The sequence below is a fragment of the Pygocentrus nattereri genome, chromosome 8, assembly GCF_015220715.1.
Source record: "Pygocentrus nattereri isolate fPygNat1 chromosome 8, fPygNat1.pri, whole genome shotgun sequence".
NCBI lineage: Eukaryota > Metazoa > Chordata > Actinopteri > Characiformes > Serrasalmidae > Pygocentrus > Pygocentrus nattereri.
Window position 1 is genome coordinate 14,104,645 of NC_051218.1, and position 18,937 is coordinate 14,123,581.

Genomic DNA, 18,937 nt, shown 5'->3' on the forward strand with positions numbered 1-18,937 from the left:
TATAAATATTTATATAGTCATGACGTTGCATTCCTACCTATACAATATTTGAATTAGTCTAGAATTCAAAATCCCATTATGCTAAATTATATTTGATCATATAAAAACTACACATAATACTAAAAAAAACATAAACCCGATTGTGCCGCTAGATGGCGTCGTATCATAACTGCTAAGAAACGCGTTAATATTCCGCTTTCGCTCTCAGTTCGCCGCAGACTCATAAAGGAACTGGACAGAGTGACAGCTGGACGTTGTTAAATGTACAGCCTCAAGGAGGTACGATGTCTCTTTTCGTATCACACTTACAGAACCTGCCTAATACTGCAGAAATGTTGAAATGTTATTTTGATTGTATAAGTACAGTTTTACGTTAGCATGTCACTTTGTTAGCCACCAGTTTAGTAGTTTTAGCAAGTTAGCGTTAGCTAGCTTGCTAGGTTAGCTATGTTTACTCTTGTTGTTGTTGTTGTTGTAGCCTCAGTAAGTTACACCACAAATATAACCTAAACCTGAGGTGTTCGTAATATAAAAGCAGTCCCAACGTTGCTTCCTTGTTCCACTAGTGACCGTGACTGAAGTAGTGCACATTTCGCACATATACGCAACTGCAAGAGCCGTTAGCTGAGATTATTTTAATCCGTCTTAATGCTGTTGAATAGTAACGGAAGTCTTCGTGTTTTCATTTTCGTTCCAGGTTTGGGCTGTGAGGGCAAATTGGCGTCGTTCTTGACACTGACAGCTCGACTCTTTATGTTAGCTGTTTGTCGTGGCAGTTTTATATTATGATAATGTGTGTCTGGCTCTGTTTTTACACTCATTAAATCCTAGACCGTAGACGATGACTTATTCGCTGTCAGAAACAGATGAATGGCCAGAAGTTTTGGGGGAACACCAGCGATTTAGTGTTTCATATTTACTAGGGATTCTCCAATCTAGAAATCCTCACCCGATTAGTTCGTATCTTCAGCATTCCCTGATTGTCTAAGGCAAACTTGCATAACTGCACGTCTCTCTCTCTCTCTCTCTCTCTCTCTCTCTCTCTCTCTCTCTCTCTGTCTCTCTCTCTCGGGTTTGCCAAAAGTAGAGATAAGACATTGACAGACAGATGAGCACAATCAGCTAACCCACATATTTAATGTGCTTTGCTGAGCATAGTTTTATGCACTTTTGCTCTCTTCCATTATTCCAGCTTATCTTTGTTATTGTATTTTAACTACCTAACATACAGCACAATATTCTAAAACAATTAGATATAATCTTCTCTGACATATCACAATCATGGAGGTTACATCTTCTCACCCCAACTCTTCCTTGCCACCACCACCTTTCCCAATAAGTCCAGCTATGGCTCCATCTGTACAACTCGGCATCACCATAGTTTATACATGTCTCTATGGAAGTTTGTTCTTGATAGTGTATGTTCAGCTTTGGCTGTTGTTACTGTACCGCCATAAAAGGTGGTCCTACCAGAGTGCTTTTCTGTTCCTGTGCCTGTTCTGGGCGGCCCTTCGTACTACGCTTTTTTCCTTTTACTTTGGTAACGCTCTTGCGGCCAACCATCTTCCCACTCCAATCTACTGGCTCCTCTACTGTTGTCCTGTGTGCCTACAGTTCTTCACTTTAAGTCTCATCAATCTGTACTTTACTCAGGTAAGGTGTTTAAGAGCTATTTTTCATCCAGTACATGGTAAGTTTTCAGTTCTTTCACCTTATGGTCTTTGTTTTGCCTCATTCCAACAGGTTTTGCTCAAAGTTAGGGGGTTATTCAAGATTGAACGCAGTAAAGGACTGTAAGTGGCTTCATTTTGTGCTTATTTTGATAGTGAGTTATGAATGTCGAGACCAAACATTACAGATGTTTAAGGGATTTGTTGAAAATGTTTGTCTTTCTCTCAGGTGGGTGGCTCGTTGTGTCTATGCAGCCATGAGTGCTGTCTTCTTATGCGTCAATGTGGTTTGTGCCAGCCTTGGGGAGCGAGGGGGCACAGGTGGAGTTGGAAACAAAACGTGGAGGTTGGTTCTGATCCGAGTCCTGGTGAATGACTTGCTTTTCATTGCAGAAGCTGTGTGTCTGGCCACTTCTCTCCTTCTTCTGACCCGATTCTCTCCTTCCACCAGCCCTTATTTACACAGCAAGGTATTTTGGAGCTTTGAATTAGTCATTTTCATCATATCATGCATGTAAAATGTTATATATATTTGTATGTATGTATATGTATGTATATCTTAACAGTATAATGCAGCTATTCACTGTGTTATAACTCAATCTAAACCTCAATTATCAGAGAAAGTTGTTAACTGCTGCTGTAAGATGAGTTAACTGGTCGCATTTGATAGGTTTTGTGAGCTAAGTTTCTAATGAATTTAGGAGCCTAGAATGAACTAATGAAAGTGCATGGTGAGAAATGCCCCAGTATTAATTGTGAGTTTAGTAATGTACTGTACGTTTTCTTTTGAAGAACTTTTGTTATTAATTTTCAAAATACCTACTGGAGTACTAAAGTATGAAGTAGTTAAAGATTATCATGAATCTGGAGCATGGTGTTGTTGAAATAGTCAACCCCTTTTGTTCAGTTTCTTCACTGACTGTAAAACAAAATCGTCTATGGTTTGTTTTGCCACATCATTTGCTGTGCCACTAGCTCCCATGCAGTCTCAAAGTGTAATAGATCCACCACCAAGTTTAACAGTCAGTAGATGTTATTTATCCCCTTTTTATCCCCAAATATTGGTGATTGTAGCCAAATAAATCATTTTTTGTTACCACATCAGACCACATAACTTCTAGGGGTTGTTTTGCTTTGATGACCCTCCCATACAGATGATATTTGTCCAACAACACTGCACAGTGCATGGTGTATCGCTATTCTTGTGTGAACCGCATCTTCTTGTAGGCCCTTGGCAGTGATTTGGGAGTTTTGCTTTACATACATGACTAGTTTGTCAGCACTTCAGTTAGAGATTTTTCTTGGCCTTTTAGATTTTGTCTTGAAGAGTTCTCTTTAACTTTCATTTCTCAGTGAAAACTGTAAGCAGGAAATTAGCCATCTTTTTATAGTCTTCTCTTGCTTTGTAAGAGTCAATTATCTTTAGTTTCAGATCCTCAGTGAACTGTTTGACGAGCATGTGAATGATGAGTATAAGCACAATACCTTCAGAACTTTACAACTGTCACATACTTTGATAAACTGTGGGACTGTCTGCACCTTACTTGGATTAATTCCTAATAAGCAAAAAAGCTCTCAAAAATTATGTTAAATAAGACCTTAAAAATCATAGTAGTAGAACAACTGAAAGGATATTCAGACTTATGCAACATTTGATGTTTTCCAGTGTGTTCAATTTAGCAATTGAATAGGAATTGTCCTTTAAAATGTTCAGAAATATGTCATGTTAGTTTAAAATCATCTAATGCAGATGGGGTGTTAACTTATTTTCATTTAGAAAATTAACAGCATGTGTAATTTGACTAAAGATGTCCACATTTTCTCTTCACTATACAATTGTATATACATTATATGTAGACATCTGATTTCTCTTTTGTTACAGGGGACCACTGTATGCCGGACTGCAGTGTTGGGAGCTGGTGTAATTCTGCTCTTCTTCAGTAGAGCATGCTATAACCTTACTGTGCTCATCCTGTCCCAGAATCACAAGGTCGCATCCTTTGGCTTTGACTGGTACAACATTTCAGATCAGGTATGAAACTTGACAGATATCCAAGATATCAGAGATGATGGAGATGTACTCTAATTTCTATATCAGTTTTTAACGTTAATGTGAAATCCTGTTTTTCTGAAGGCTGATCTTCGTAGCGAACTTGGAGACACAGGCTACATCGTGTTTGGGGCGATACTTTTCATATGGGAGCTTCTACCTACCAGCCTCCTCATTCTAATATTCAGAGTACCACGTCCTCCCCAAGACACGGTTAGCTTTTTATCCGTTAAAAGAAACTGGTCTTGGCACATTGCTTTTTGTTTGATGTTTAGTGATGGGGTGTTTTTTCCCCTTATGTTGTTTCAGAGCTGTAGTCCAGCTATTAACACAAGGGGCTCATGTTCTTATTTCTTTGATGACCCACGGGGGATGGATGGCGACACTGGTGCTACATGGTCACACAGCCTGCGTCCTAATAACAGGTATCTCAACAGGTCTTATACTTATTTTCATTAAAAACGCTCAGGCAAAAAACAGCTTCAATGGCTTTTTTTTTGAGTACTTCCTCAAATAGAAGTACTTTGAAGTTTTGTCATGATTATGGCTGAAATGTTTCCACTTGTAAGGACACATGGCAACTTCAAAGGTTTTTTTTTTCTGTTCTCAAAACATTTTGGTTATACTTCAGTGAAGGCAAACATGATTAGAACCACCTCTTTGTTTCTAACAGCTGGTTTGGCTCCACTGAGACAACTCCACTCCTCTTCAATAGGACAGAGCAGATCAACCAGCATCACTCCCTCTACTCGACTCCACAGAACTGACTTCTCCACAAGGGATTTTAGGGATTTGACTCTGATTATTCTCAGGTACTGCGTTAGTACCTCATCCTGTGGAGACCAATAGGTATTATTTGCACTGACGCTATGTACTCAGGCTTGCACATTGTATTTACTTTTTTTCCCTTAACTGTTAACAGAACTAATAGAAATCCTTGTAACTTAATACATATACCATTTAAGGGGATTTGCAGGCTCTACCCTGTGTACATAAGGACCAATAAATTGCTATTTTTTTCCACTTAGACTTATAAAAACTTTTGATATTGGTTAAAATAATGGACCATTAGTGGAATGGACTCCTCCTGTATCAACTAATATATCTTCTCTTGGTTTCAGATAACTGACAAATGTGAATCAATTAATGAATATTTATTCATTTTAAATGTTTTTAAAGGGAAGTATAAGGGACTATGATCCACTTTTTTTCTTTTATTTTTAAAAATATTTTATTAATAATTTAACTGCATTGTTTGCATTTTAATGGATTCCACAAAAGACTTTGGATTGTATTTTTTCCTACAGTGTAGAAAAGTAAACAGCAAAGGGAAAAACACTGACTTGAACAGTTTATTCTGCAGTATGTACAGATTCTCCTATTAAAACACTTTATACAGTATGTACATGTACGTTAATTTACTTTGCCATGTTATGTATGATTTCCCCTCTCTTAGCAAAATTCAGATCTCAAGAAAATTCAAATAGCTAGAAATGATCAAAGCACAAAGAATGAAAAAAAATTCCACCTGTAAGGACACATGGTAAATCCAAAAATCATCCTCCCGTTTCAATACTCATTCTCTGTGATGGGTTTCAAGGGAAAAAAAGACCATATTGAGAGTCTGAAGTGAGGAAAAACAAATGGACTATGTAGTTTAATGAATGAAATGACCTCTGGTATGTCTTATATTACTAATTCTGCTCTGTACTCTGTACTGGAACTGGTCTTCTATCTGTGAATCTCCCATACACTGTATTCAAATTATCCTTGAAACTTCTCAACATGCTGACTCAATATCTTAAATAACACATAAGAGCCCCCTGGGAAACAATCTGATCTCATGCACCCAAAGTGCCAAAAGAAGGGTGTATGAGATGTGTTTCTAGTATAAGAAGTCCTTTCTGACACACCATGCTTGGTTCATTGGATGAATAATCAGTGGTCAAGAGGCGGCGTAGTCTCCAGCTTGCGCAGGCGTCTTCGTCTTAGCTCTGCAGCGTTGGGCTCTCCGTCATCCTCTCCGCCCTCTTCCTCCTTCTTGTCTTCCTTCTCTGCAGCTGGGGTTGAGTTTGGCTGAGAAAAACCTGTTGCTCCATTCACAGGGCCAACTGCAGAGAGAAAAAAAAGACAATTTGATCTTGCCTCCAAAGATTTATACAAATATATATCTCACACACTGATCTTCCCAGGTCACTGGAACCTATCCCAGCTCGGGGGAAGGCAATTCACCCAAATGCATGTCGTTGGACTATGGGAGGAACTACCCACTCTGCCACTGTACCACCCTTATAGATCAGCACTACTGAAATATAAGATCCAACCATTCTGTTGTCACTCACTAGTTTGTGCACCACTCTCCTGGCTAGAGGCCTCAGTGCTGCCTGCTGAGGCAGATGACTCAGTTCTCCCTGGTCCGCTGACCTCGCCAGGACTGCTTTCTGACCGAGGAGGGCTAGGGAGTAAAAGGAGAAATGAAAGAACATGAGGAAATACTTTACTAGTGAGTGAGTTAGTGTGTAGCATTGCAACAATGGATATTTTTAAAATCCAGCAAAAGGTCACTACCAGCAAAAAGTATGAATTCCCCATTGTCAGAGATAGTTTACCTGAGTGTGGCAACAGTGGTGAGGTAGTGGTGGATGTTGAGCATGGCAGCGTCCAGCAGTGTGTGAATATTATGAAGGCACTGTAGCCTAGCCTCCAGACCTCGCCGGCCCTCCTGCTCCAGTTCCCTCAGCTCTTCCTCAGACATTGTGGATAAGGACGCCGGTGGAGGAGGCATGGACGACACTAAGAACCAAGACAAGCGCAGTTCAGCATAAAATCAATAAAAATAAATGTGTAACTTCAGATAATATACACATCTCTCAAGCAGGGACATTTTCCAAGGATCAATGGTCATATGGATTTCCAAATTTGGTGTTTCTTTACGGTTTTGGCTGAGTCACCCATGAGGAAAAAATGCTTGAACGTGTGCCTTGTGTTAAAATGTTAATGTTTGCACAGCCTACATGCACGTGCACAAATATATAAAATGTGCCATAACTTTTTCAGGGGCCACATTATATCCCCTGTATATATACTCTGATAGGATGGATCCACATGCCTCATTGACAGTGGTGTCTATGAAAAATGATGCATGAGAGACCCTGGGAAAACACAGTTGGGCATATAAGCAATTAAAAAATTTTCAAATTCTGTTTCCAATATGTATTACAGTCCTATACTGTTTGGTATTTAAAAATGGCTAACATATGGCATCATATTCCTTATACTTTTTCTTGTTGTGATATTTGAAAACGGTTCATTTGAAAATGTGGATATTCAAACAGCAAATGTGGTCAAAAAGGTTGTTACCACAAGGTAAAGAACAGGTTGTCACAACTGCCAGAATCTGTTTTGTGACCAGAGTGATTTAGGTAATGATGTATTGCTGAAACTGGATGGTGTCATACTCACTAAAGGGTGGAGGTGGAGGCATGGGCAGCCATGGTGCAGAGGGGAAAGGTGGGGGCATGGAGAAGGAGAATCCAGGCACTGTAGCTCCAGGAGCAGCAGTGGCACCATCTGTAATGGGCTGGCTTGAGCTACTAGCTCCTGAATCTGCAGAAATAAATGGAAGTATTCAATTATAGTGAAGTGGGTAAAAGAAGAAGAGGAAGAAAAAAAAAAAACAATATCTCTCTTCCTGCTTTGCACTCAGGGTGAGAACTATGTTCCAGTGAAGTAATAACTTTTAGATAATGTAATAAGATGTAAAGAATTAAAAAAAAAAACTCAAAATACTTATTCTGCACTGGAGCCTTGAATGCCCTGAATGACTGGTCAGATGATAACTACAATTATATAGTTTGGGACTACAATTATTATTGGTCATGCATGACTGCAACATTCAGTTCACTCTAAAGATGCAAGCCCTGTTCCTTACAGCTAATGGAATTAGCTTGATAACTCCAATATAAGCTTAGTCTGACTAACACATGAGCACTCTAACGATAATGTTAAATGTAACGTATTTATCATTTGTTTGCCTGTACAAACTAGCATATTTTAAATATTAGAAAGTTAAACAATAACATAAAATTGCTTATTAAGCAGTGTTTAAACAAGCTGGCAGGTTTCATCAGTAAGCCAGATATGAGAACACAGTCTTGGATTGGATTAAACCTTATTATCAAGAGATAATGCTCACCTGCCCCTTGAGCCTGTGTTGCATCTGCACTGTTCTGCGGAGTGCTGTTAGCAGCTTGAGCACCTGGCGGACCAGCAGGGGGTGCAGCACCAGGGAAGGGACCCCAAAAAGGGAAGAGCCCTGGGGGGAAGTGTGGCATCATGCCTGGCGCAACTGAAGGGAACACACTCAAAAGTCAGAAGAGAATATACTGCTCAAGAGTATTAAATCAAAATGTTATTTCAGTGTCACTTGTATGATTTGCTGTGGATGGTAAGCATTTACCATTAGCAGCTTGGGGTGCAGGAGCATTAGCTGGGGCTGCAGGGGCTGCAGGAGCAGCTGGAGCAGCTGGTGTAGGAGTTGGATTGGGCTGTGATGCTCGCAGAACATCCATACGACAGGTTGGACATGTCTGCTGCCTCTGGAACCAAGAGCGTAGGCAACTGCAACACAGACAAATGAGTCATAGATTATAATAGGTATAACAGTTATGGACTAGTCTCAGGGAGCCAGATGTGACCTCATAATAGAAATAAATACAAGTCTGGGGACAACTTAACAAGAGTACTATTCTGTGATCTTTTGTCATACAGAATACAATCAATAACAAGCAAAACAAGGCAACGTTTATTCTTCAAAATGAATGTTTCAAGAATGCTGATTTAGTTTTGAAACCATTTCAAATACTTTTCAAATAATCAATTCTGGTATCTTCTAAAGCTTCCCCCTCTTCTAAAGTTTCCCCCTCTTGCAACAGATTTTTTTCAGGGACTTTTTTCCAATCATGATATCTTATGTGCACATAAACATTGTCTGACAGTCAGACAGTGTTTACATGTACACTGTCACCCTGTACTTTGGACTGCACTTTTACAAGGCATCGGCTTGTTTTAGAAATTTCACACCATTTATTTATTTATTCCCATTTCAAAATGTTCCCACCCAAATTAGTCCAAAATGGTTATCCATGGATGTTCTTATGATATCATATCTGGCCAGATGTGGTCATGTATGTAAGAACCTGTAAGAATGCTGGAGGTACCCCCCCCCCAAAAAAAAAACCCCAGACGGGAACCTTGAGTGAAAGATGTGATTGCAGGGCAGTTTCTTGGCTCCGGTAACCATCTCCTCTCGACAGATGATGCATACATTGTCAGATGCTTGCAAGTCCTCAGGAGTGGCATCTGGATATCTGCAAGAAGTACAGAGCTATGAGTCATTGATTTCAGACACAAACATATACGTGTGCATGTAACACAGACTCATGAAGCATTTTAAGAGAATCACTCACAGTGTGTTCATGTTGCGAATAGCTCGTCGAGACATTATTGCATCCGTCACAGCCTTCTTAAATTGCCTGATGGAGGGGTAAAAAAAAAAAAAAAAGAATTTTCTGAATGAATCAAGAAAAAGATGTCCATCAGTATATTAACATAACAGTAAACCCTTATTCCCTCACCTCATTGCAAGATACATAGGCCGAATGGCAAACAGGGGGAAGGTGTGCACTTTGATCATTATTGTCATGAATGCCATGTACAACAGCACTTTGATGAAACCTGAAGTTTAGAAATGAGACCAATGTGTGAGAGAAATGCTGTTTTTACATGCAATTATATTCAAGGGGGAATTAGTCCTACCTGTGAAGAGCTCCGTATAGAGCATATAGACAGCTTTATTTTCCCATGGGTTCTCACTCTGTAGGTCGATTGTATGCAAGCTGTACTTAATGAAGGTGGTGAGAACCATGGTCATAAGAATTGCATACTGAAAGAGAAAGGTGAAATATTACTGTTTATGTTCAGATCTACACATTATGCTTATCAAAGACTTAAGTCAAGCCCTTGGTAAACACAAGCAATGATCACCTCGAATCCAAAGACCAGCTGCACTGAGGCTCCTCTTGTAATAATGCTATGGCAGGCGTGATTGACAAATAAGAAATCTAGTACTCCCAGCAAAACCATTAGGGCTGTACAGGAGGAAAAGAAGTAATGTCAGCACAAAAAAAACAGAAAAAACATGATGCAACACCAAGTCATGCTTTCCATATAAGGTCATTAAGCATTGCCTACAACTCTAAGAGCAGGTGCAGCCACACAATTTGCATATGTTGAAAATAGAAATGCATGGCCTCTGCTCATGGGCACAGTTGATTTTTGTTTCATGTTGTGTCAGTACTAAAGTTACGATCATCTGAAACAGTTACAACTGCATCTGATAGATCAATACACCCATCTGTAAGCTACTGTTCAAAGTCATCAGAAAGAGCAAACTATGATTTAAACTGTTACAGACACAATCCATACTCACAGACAACTCTAAAATGGAAGACCCATGAGATATCTGGACTCCTTTCCATCTTAAAAAAAAAATAGAAACACCTTATCAAGATATAAGCTATTTTAAATCAGTGTTTAAAAAAGTGACAATATTGCCTATACTCACAAAGTCCACTCTGTCTTCAGCCAGCCAATGGAAGCACTTAAGGAAGAGCAGCAAAGTGAAGAGAGCCACAAAACGAGGGGAGAAGTCATCTCTGAACACCGTAAAAGCTAAGCAGGTCTCTGTCACTGCGTACCAAGAACGCTCAATCAAGTGCTAAAGGATGTAAGGACATGGAATATAGGAGCAATGTGAAATATAAAGCTAGTCAAATCAAAGTTTATTTATATAGCACACACTTTTTATAACAGGCATCATCACAAAGCAGATTTACAGAAAAAAAATGCCCAGAGCACAGATGTTCAGAACATCATTAAACCTCCAGACCCACTTTATACAGCTGCACACATACCTCCATCTCTGCAGCTCTCAACTGTCCAAAAAAGACCTTTCGCATAAACTTTCCCAGCAGAAAAACCAACACAAATGCCTGGATATATAAAACCTGACAAAAAGAACAAATAGTGTATATTACCAATACATGTAGAGCAATACAGGAGAAAAATTACAGACCAAAATCAGACCAATTTTACACCTTTTTGCTTGTGTCTGGTTTTCTGACATCAATGTGGAGATACATAAATAGCCACCAACAGAAGTCATACATCCTTTTGGTATTTAGGTGTTCTAATTACTGCTCATTTAAAAGTAGATTAAAAAGAAATACAGTATTTTAAGCTATTCTCCAGCTTTCGTTAGATTCTCAAAGTTATTCAGTAATATTCACTAACATATCAGGCTAAAAGTAAAAGTAACATTATACATGCCAATAAGAGGTTGGTCCTTTCATGCTTTCAATTTTGGTGCTGTATCAGTCCTGACATTCCAAGAATGCAAAAATCCCTGCATTTCTACTATAAAGTATGTCTTAAAATGCAGGCTAATGAACACTGAAATGGACTTACTGCCATACTAGGGCTGCTTTTGGTGAGGTATACCACTGTAGGGTAAAACTGGTGCTTAAGGAAATAGGCATGGGCGACCACCGCACCGGTCAGTGCCAGGCTGGTAGCCGTTACCAGAGCTGCTCGCACCATTTCTGCACTGCTTTAAAGAAGAAATACAAGATAAACAGCACACATACAGGTAAGTATTATGACAGTGAATCCATCAAAGCACAAATAGTCACAGGGGCAGTAATGTGTAGAACTATGAAATGGGTTGATTTGCTGACAATTATTATTTATTTATTTATGAATTATTTGCAGGGCTTAGAATAGTATGCATGCTGAACATATAACTCAAGTGGCAAGCTTAGAGCAGCATCCTGTCTTCTTGTTTCAAAAGACATGAACTTGGGCTACTTCTATAACACTGTAAATAGTCAATTTGGTAATCATGATTCAATAAAGATCAAGCTAGGGTTGAACAAATTTGGGGAAAATATTAATTGCAATTTTTCTGACTAATACTGTGATTGCACTCTCAATTATATTTTCTATAAATAAAAGGTTAAGACTTTTTTTTTTTTTTGGTGAGGAAGATTAAAATATCCGCATTTTTCTGGCTTGAGGCTTGAATCCCAAGTGTTGTTTGCCAGACAGCCAGTAAGTTGTGGTTGTGATGTCACACGTGGTTTTGCCTCTGACTGGTCTAACTCCTCTTCAGGCAGTTCATAGGCTCTATTTAATTAGGCTGAACTTGAGACATCAACTTTGTTGACAGTGTGACCTATAACCGTGTTTAGATATAAAAACGATTCATCTTTAGGGACTCAAACACAAAAAAAGCCGTTAGTCATTTACTTAACAGCTGTTCATAGTTTAGAGGCCTGCCTGAAGAACTTTCCACGCCCATTTTGCCCAAGTAAGTGGTCAATCTGTTAATTCATCATTAAAACTGAGCCTAAGGTTACGTGTTATTTTAATCCTTTTTGTACTGACTGCAACAACAACAATAAACAGTTATACCGCCTAAAATGACAGTCCGTTAGCTTCAGACTGCTATGTTCCAGCTGGTGTCTGAATATGTTAGGTTAGCTTGGGCTAACGAGCTGACTGTTGGGAGGCAGGGTTGGTCTGTTAGTGTGCTATTTAGCTAGTTAAACGCTAATAAAGACTCGCAGTGACATTAATTTCACTAATTTCTAAACTCCAAACTGCATGCAGTGGTATTTAAACTTCAGACTAAATTAACCAAGAAGCTAGCCGGCTTGCTACCAACTGAATGCCCTGCAGCGACATTTCTTGCTGGCTTTAGCTCCTGCAGTGCAGACGCAGACTCGAACTCGAACTCGAACTCGGACTCGGACTCGGACTCGGACTCGGACTCGGGCAGCTTACCCGACCGCTTCTCCTCCACAGGGCAGCCGATGTAACGCAGCCGCCGCGGCGCGCTCTGTAACCGATCCGACCGAAGATGAAGGGCGAACAGCGACGAGCTGCACCTGTCACAAGGCAGAATCACACCTGCGTCTGTTCTTCCATCCAACAAAATGATATTTCGACCCCCAAATATGTAAAGCTAAAGGCTCGTCGCAGCTTCTTCTCGATTACGTGTTTATTTTTCGCTTGTTCTACAAAAGGCCACCTCATTTCCGGCGTTGCCACTCCTGGGTGTCGACCGCTGGTGGTCTGACCAATCAACTTCTCCACAGCAGAGACGACGTGTTTCCCTTTCTTTCAAATTAAAAGCCTTTGCAGAGCGAATCTCAAACGGCTCCTCACTTGCTACATAGTGCATACATAGTAATGAAATAGTGACTTCTACAGCCAAATTAAAAGTCCTCTAAAAATCCATCAGGACTCATTTGGGATTCAGCCTCATTTTTTTTGTTATAAATGAATATAAATACATTCGTTTTAACGGCCCACATAAAGCTGCTCATATATTCATTTACATACTGAACTGGTTCTAAATTTGCTTCCACTAAGAGTTCAGTATTATATTTCATTTTGTAACACATATAGTAGGAAACTAGGCTGCTCACAGCCATGTTTGCAAGCCATGGGCCACTTTTTCAGCGGCTGACAGTCCAGTTGGAATTTGGCCTTTGTTTTAATGAACTCATCGCCAAGGCTTGTAAACCTGTGAATAAATACACATAGTTTGCTCTACTATATAAGCCAAAAACTAGATAATCCCGAAAAAGAGTCCATAAGCTGAGTTTGAGTTTCAGGCCATTTAAAGAGAAATTCCACTGTTTTAATGAGTACATAATTAAATGGTTAAGCTGTAAATAAAGTCATTTAGAATGATTTAAAATGCTCAGTTCTAGAGGAGCTTACCAAGTAAGAATAGCACTGTGGTGGTAATAGGAGCCAGACATCTGAAGCATATAGAACATCTAAAAGCTTCCTCAAAAAAAGTTACTGTATTATATGGTTATAAATATGCTGCATGATGTCTGAGACATTTTTTTTACTAAAGTTTTCAGGTAAGGGTTTGGCCTAAAAACATATATTTTTAAAAGCCATTCATGGAGGAGAGGTACATGTAGGGCATTGTAAGGCAAATTAGTCTCCAAAGAATATTTTTACAGTTTTACCACTATTTCACCATAGTCAACATTACGCATAAGAAAATGAGAAGCCTCATGTACGTTAAATGGTCGTTTCGGATATTAAATGAAATACCCATTTTTACACTGTAGACAACACGACCCCTGGCTCCGATCACCACCACTGTAAAGAAATTGTAAAGAAGTTGGCAGTTTTCTCTACAGTGACATTTTTTTTACACTCAAAAACTAAAACATTCATATATTTTTGATTGTTTTTACCCATGATCCATGCACAATTACAAAGTACTCTGCAGTGGTTTAGGCCTTGCTCCCCTCTCACTTGTTGGTCATGGCCTGAACTTTACCCCCATCAGGTCTCAGTCATCACTTGGACATGACCGGTAAGCTTGCACAAGATATTGGACACATTTCATCATTTGTCAAACCTTCACGTGTAAAACTCTGATGTTAAAGTAGTGACGTTTCTCTTCAGTGTAAACACTGTGCTGTTTGGTATTGTGTTCTGTGTTTAAAACAAATAATAAAAAAATCCAAATACCAGTTTTCCATTAGTTGTAATAGGACCTACATATCATTGATTATTGAGCAAGAATTGAATAATATGCGTTATCCAAACTTTGTAAGTTCATCCATAATAATTTATCCATTTCTTTTTGCTTTTTTGGAGAGAAAGAAAATTGTAGTAGTAGTTTTAGGCAGTGTGATGCAGCATGGAAGCATTATAAAAATTTTTTAAATTCTCTATTTCTCCCCAGACAGTGCAAACTAATTTACGATTTGAATTGTTTAAGTGATATCATGAAAAACAACATATTTACATACATCCACTTTATAATTTCCAGCAGTTAAGCACTGCCCATTAATGCTGAAGTTACAGAATGTGAACAGAACTGCTTTTTGAATGAGGCACACTACAGGCAAACCAATCAGTAGAAAGGTTATTTGCATATCTCAGCCTTAAAGTCACAGTAACAAAAACAGCCTGAGGGGCCCTCTGGTAAAAATGTAGGATATTTAGTTACTAATTTACAGATGTGTACTAACACTTTCACTGCAATTATGAATGCCCAGTATCCATCCATCCATCCATCCATTTTCTAAGCCGCTTCTCCCTCAGGGTCACGGGGAACATTTCCATGCGTTTTGCTTAATTGACTAAATAAACTATTATATATATATATTTTTTTTTTCAATTCTCAATGTGTAGCCTGATTGTACAGCTGTGCAGATCTGTGTTGTTTTGTCTCAGTTCTCCAGCATATCACTGCTGTCAGAAGAAAACCTTGTATCTCCATTTTTGAAGTTTTTGATATAATTTGAAACTGGTGGTTGCCCTTTACACTGTGTATAAATTTAATGACGAATGGACCAAAAGAAATGACCCAAAATGACATGGGGAAAAAAGTCTGGTTCCATTGACTTCCATTAAAAGTAAAGTAGGTTTTTTCCTTGACCTGTAAAATGACCAGTTTGGAGATACAAGGTTTTCTTCTGACAACAGCGATATACACTGTTTTAAAAAATAAAGGGAACACTAAAATAACACATCCTAGATCTGAATGAATGAAATATTCTCATTGAATACTTTGTTCTGTACAAAGTTGAATGTGTTGACAACAAAATCACACAAAAATCAATGGAAATCAAATTTATTAACCAATGGATGCCTGGATTTGGAGTCACACACAAAAATAAAGTGGAAAAACTCTACAGGCTGATCCAACTTTGATGTAATGTCCTTAAAACAGGTCAAAATGAGGCTAAGTGTTGTGTGTGGCCTCCACATGCCTGTATGACCTCCGTACAATGCCTGGCATGCTCCTGATGAGGTGGCGGATGGTCTCCTGAGGGATCTCCTCCCAGACCTGGACTAAAGCATCCGCCAACTCCTGGACAATCTGTGGTGCAACGTGGCGTTGGTGGATGGAGCGAGACATGATGTCCCAGATGGGCTCAATCGGATTCAGGTCTGGGGAACGGGTGGGCCAGTCCATAGCTTCAATGCCTTCATCCTGCAGTAACTGCTCACACACTCCAGCCACATAAGGTCTAGCATTGTCCTGCATTAGGAGGAACCCAGGGCCAACTGCACCAGCATATGGTCTCACAAGGGGTCTGAGGATCTCATCTCGGTACCTAATGGAGGTCAGGCTACCTCTGGCAAGCACATGGAGGGCTGTGCGGCCCTCCAAAGAAATGCCACCCCACACCATTACTGACCCACTGCCAAACCGGTCATGCTGAAGGATGTTGCAGGCAGCAGATCGCTCTCCACGGCGACTCCAGACTCCGACTCTATCACGTCTATCACATGTGCTCAGTGTGAACCTGCTTTCATCTGTGAAGAGCACAGGGCGCCAGTGGTGAATTTGCCAATCCTGGTGTTCTCTGGCAAATGCCAAGCGTCCTGCACGGTGTTGGGCTGTGAGCACAACCCCCATCTGTGGACGTCGGGGCCCTCATACCATCCTCATGGAGTCGGTTTCTAACCGTTTGTTCAGACACATGCACATATGTGGCCTGCTGGAGGTCATTTTGCAGGGCTCTGGCAGTGCTCCTCCTGTTCCTCCTTGCACAAAGGCGGAGGTAGCGGTCCTGCTGCTGGGTTGTTGCCCTCCTACGGCCTCCTCCACGTCTCCTGGTGTACTGGCCTTGTCTCCTGGTAGCGCCTCCAGCCTCTGGACACTATGCTGACAGACATAGCAAACCTTCTTGCCACAGCTCACATTGATGTGCCATCCTGGATGAGCTGCACTACCTGAGCCACTTGTGTGGGTTGTAGAGTCCGTCTCATGCTACCACGAGTGTGAAAGCACCACTAACATTCACAAGTGACCAAAACATCAGCCAGAAAGCAGAAAGGTACTGAGAAGTGGTCTGTGGTCCCCACCTGCAGAACCACTCCTTTATTGAGTGTGTCTTGCTAATTGCCAATAATTTCCACCTGTTGTCTATTCCATTCACACAACAGCATGTGAAATTGATTGTCAATCAGTGTTGCTTCCTAAGTGGACAGTTTGATTTCACAGAAGTTTGATTTACTTGGAGTTATATTGTGTTGTTTTCCCTTTTTGGATCGGGGCTTTGTCGTGGCGGAAGGGCTTGTGTGGTCTAAAAAATCGTGTACCCTGCCCGGGAAAGGGTCACTGGGACCTACCCATGGAGCCAGGCCTGGGGGTAGTGTTCCACGGTGAGCGCCTGGTGACCGGGCAGCCCACATAATCCGGCCGGGCTCAGCCCAAAGAGGCAACGTGGGGAGGCCATGTGGGCCCACCACCCGCAAGGTCCAGCATGGGGGAGCGGTGCAGTGCCATTTTGGCAGTGGGAGATTGCGGGGAGGCCCTAGTTGACCTAGGCCCCTGCAGCAGAAACTAGCTCTTGGTACATGGAATGTAACCTCACTGGGGGGGAAGGAGCCAGAACTTGTGCAGAGGTTGAGAGGTACCAACTAGATATAGTTGGGCTCACCTCCACCCACAGTGTCGGCTCTGGAACCAAACTCCTGGATAGGGGTTGGTCTCTCTCCTACTCAGGGGTTGCACAGGGTGAGAGGCTCCGGGCGGGTGTGGGGATACTCACAAGTCCCCGGCTGGTGACCAGGCAGTTGGAGTTTGTCCCGGTGGACGAGAGGGTCGCCTCAATGCGAATTAATGCACCAAACAACAGGTCAGAGTATTTGGCCTTCCTGGAGCGAGTGGGCGGGGTTCTGGAAAGGGTCCCGCCTACAGACTCCATAGTTCTACTGGGAGACTTCAATGCTCACGTTGACAGTGACTGGGAGACCTGGAGAGGCGTGATTGGGAAGAACGGCCTGCCCGATCTAAACCCGAATGGTGAGTTGTTATTGGACTTCTGTGCCAGGCATGGATTGTCCATAACGAACACCAAGTTCGAACACAAGGATGTTCATAAGTGTACATGGTACCAGAGCTCCTTGGGTCAAAGGTCAATGATCGACTTTGTTGTCGTTTCATCTGACATATGTTCTGGACACTAGGGTGAAGAGAGGTGCTGAGCTGTCAACTGATCACCATCTGGTGGTGAGTTGGATCAGATGGCAGGGAAGACTGATGGTCAGACCTGGTAGGCCCAAGCGAATAGTGAGGGTGTGCTGGGAACGACTTTCAGAGGCCCCTGTTCGGAATGATGTCAACTCGAACCTCCGGGAGAGCTTTTCTCACGTCCCGGAGGAGGTAGGGGACATGGACTCTGAATGGACCTTGTTCAAAACCTCCATTGTGGAAGCTGCCAGGCGTAGCTGTGGCCAAAAGCTTGTGGGTGCCTGTCGGGGCGGTAACCCAAGAACCTCCTGGTGGACACCGGTGGTGAGGGTGGCCGTCAAGCTGAAGAAAGAGGCCTTTAGGGACTGGTTGGCCCGAAGGACTCCCGATTCAGCAGATAGGTACCGACAGGCAAAAAAGGTGGCAGCTGCAACGGTGGCAGAAGCAAAATCCAGGCCATGGGAGGAGTTTGGTGAGGCCTTGGAAAAAGACATTCGTTCTGCCTCAAAGAGGTTCTGGACAACTGCCCGGCGACTCAGGAGGGGTCGGGGCGGCTGCGCTCAAGCTGTATTCGGCAAGGGTGGAGAAACTCTGACTTGAGGATAAACTCTGAAATGAGGATATTGTCGGTTGGTGGAAGGAGCACTTTGAGGAACTTCTTAATCCGGGAGACGTGCCTCCCTCACGTCAGGGGCCAGAGGCTTCTGGGGTGTCAAGTTCCATTTCCCTGGTGGAGGTCACTGAGGTAGTTGGTAAGCTCCTCAGTGGTAAGGCACCGGGGGTGGATGAGATTCATCCAGAAATGCTTAAGGCTCTGGATATTGTGGGGCTGTCATGGCTAACATGCCTTTGCAATATTGCATGGACCTCGGGAACAGTACCCTTGGACTGGCAGGTGGTCCCTATTTTTAAAAAGGGGGACCGGAGGATGTGTACCAATTATCGGGGTATCACACTGCTCAGCCTCCCTGGGAAAGTCTATGCAAAGGTGCTGGAAAGGAGACTCTGACCGATAGTTGAACCTCACATTGAGGAGGAACAATGTGGATTCCGTCCCGGCCGTGGAACAATGGATCAGCTTTTCACCCTCTCACAGATTGTTGAGGGGGCATGGGAGTTTGCCAACCCAGT

General features: G+C 41.6%; 2 protein-coding genes across 3 annotated transcripts; one reads left to right on the forward strand and one right to left on the reverse strand.

The window, feature by feature from the left end:
- The first annotated feature begins 135 nt into the window (after positions 1-135).
- On the forward strand, positions 136-5,121 carry gpr137 (G protein-coupled receptor 137). Its single transcript, XM_017690016.2, has 8 exons — positions 136-279; positions 698-1,653; positions 1,744-1,793; positions 1,900-2,140; positions 3,553-3,702; positions 3,805-3,933; positions 4,030-4,145; positions 4,394-5,121. Exons 2-8 carry the CDS (start codon positions 1,282-1,284, stop codon positions 4,485-4,487), a joined length of 1,152 nt encoding a protein of 383 aa, XP_017545505.1. The 5' UTR covers positions 136-279; positions 698-1,281; the 3' UTR covers positions 4,488-5,121.
- syvn1 (synovial apoptosis inhibitor 1, synoviolin) lies at positions 5,060-12,910 on the reverse strand. 2 transcript variants are annotated; one of them, XM_017690007.2, is made up of 16 exons: positions 12,625-12,910; positions 11,248-11,389; positions 10,695-10,787; positions 10,346-10,498; positions 10,211-10,259; positions 9,766-9,869; positions 9,538-9,664; positions 9,357-9,456; positions 9,189-9,254; positions 8,973-9,089; positions 8,180-8,340; positions 7,916-8,068; positions 7,183-7,326; positions 6,330-6,513; positions 6,063-6,175; positions 5,060-5,831 (listed from the first exon to the last, which is right to left on the reverse strand). In XM_017690007.2, exons 2-16 carry the CDS (start codon positions 11,377-11,379, stop codon positions 5,659-5,661), a joined length of 1,869 nt encoding a protein of 622 aa, XP_017545496.1. In that variant the 5' UTR covers positions 11,380-11,389; positions 12,625-12,910; the 3' UTR covers positions 5,060-5,658. The 2 variants fall into 2 exon arrangements, with proteins under 2 accessions (XP_017545496.1, XP_017545495.1); XM_017690006.2 differs by having other exon boundaries at positions 11,248-11,386; positions 12,625-12,909.
- Between the last annotated feature and the right edge of the window lie 6,027 nt (positions 12,911-18,937).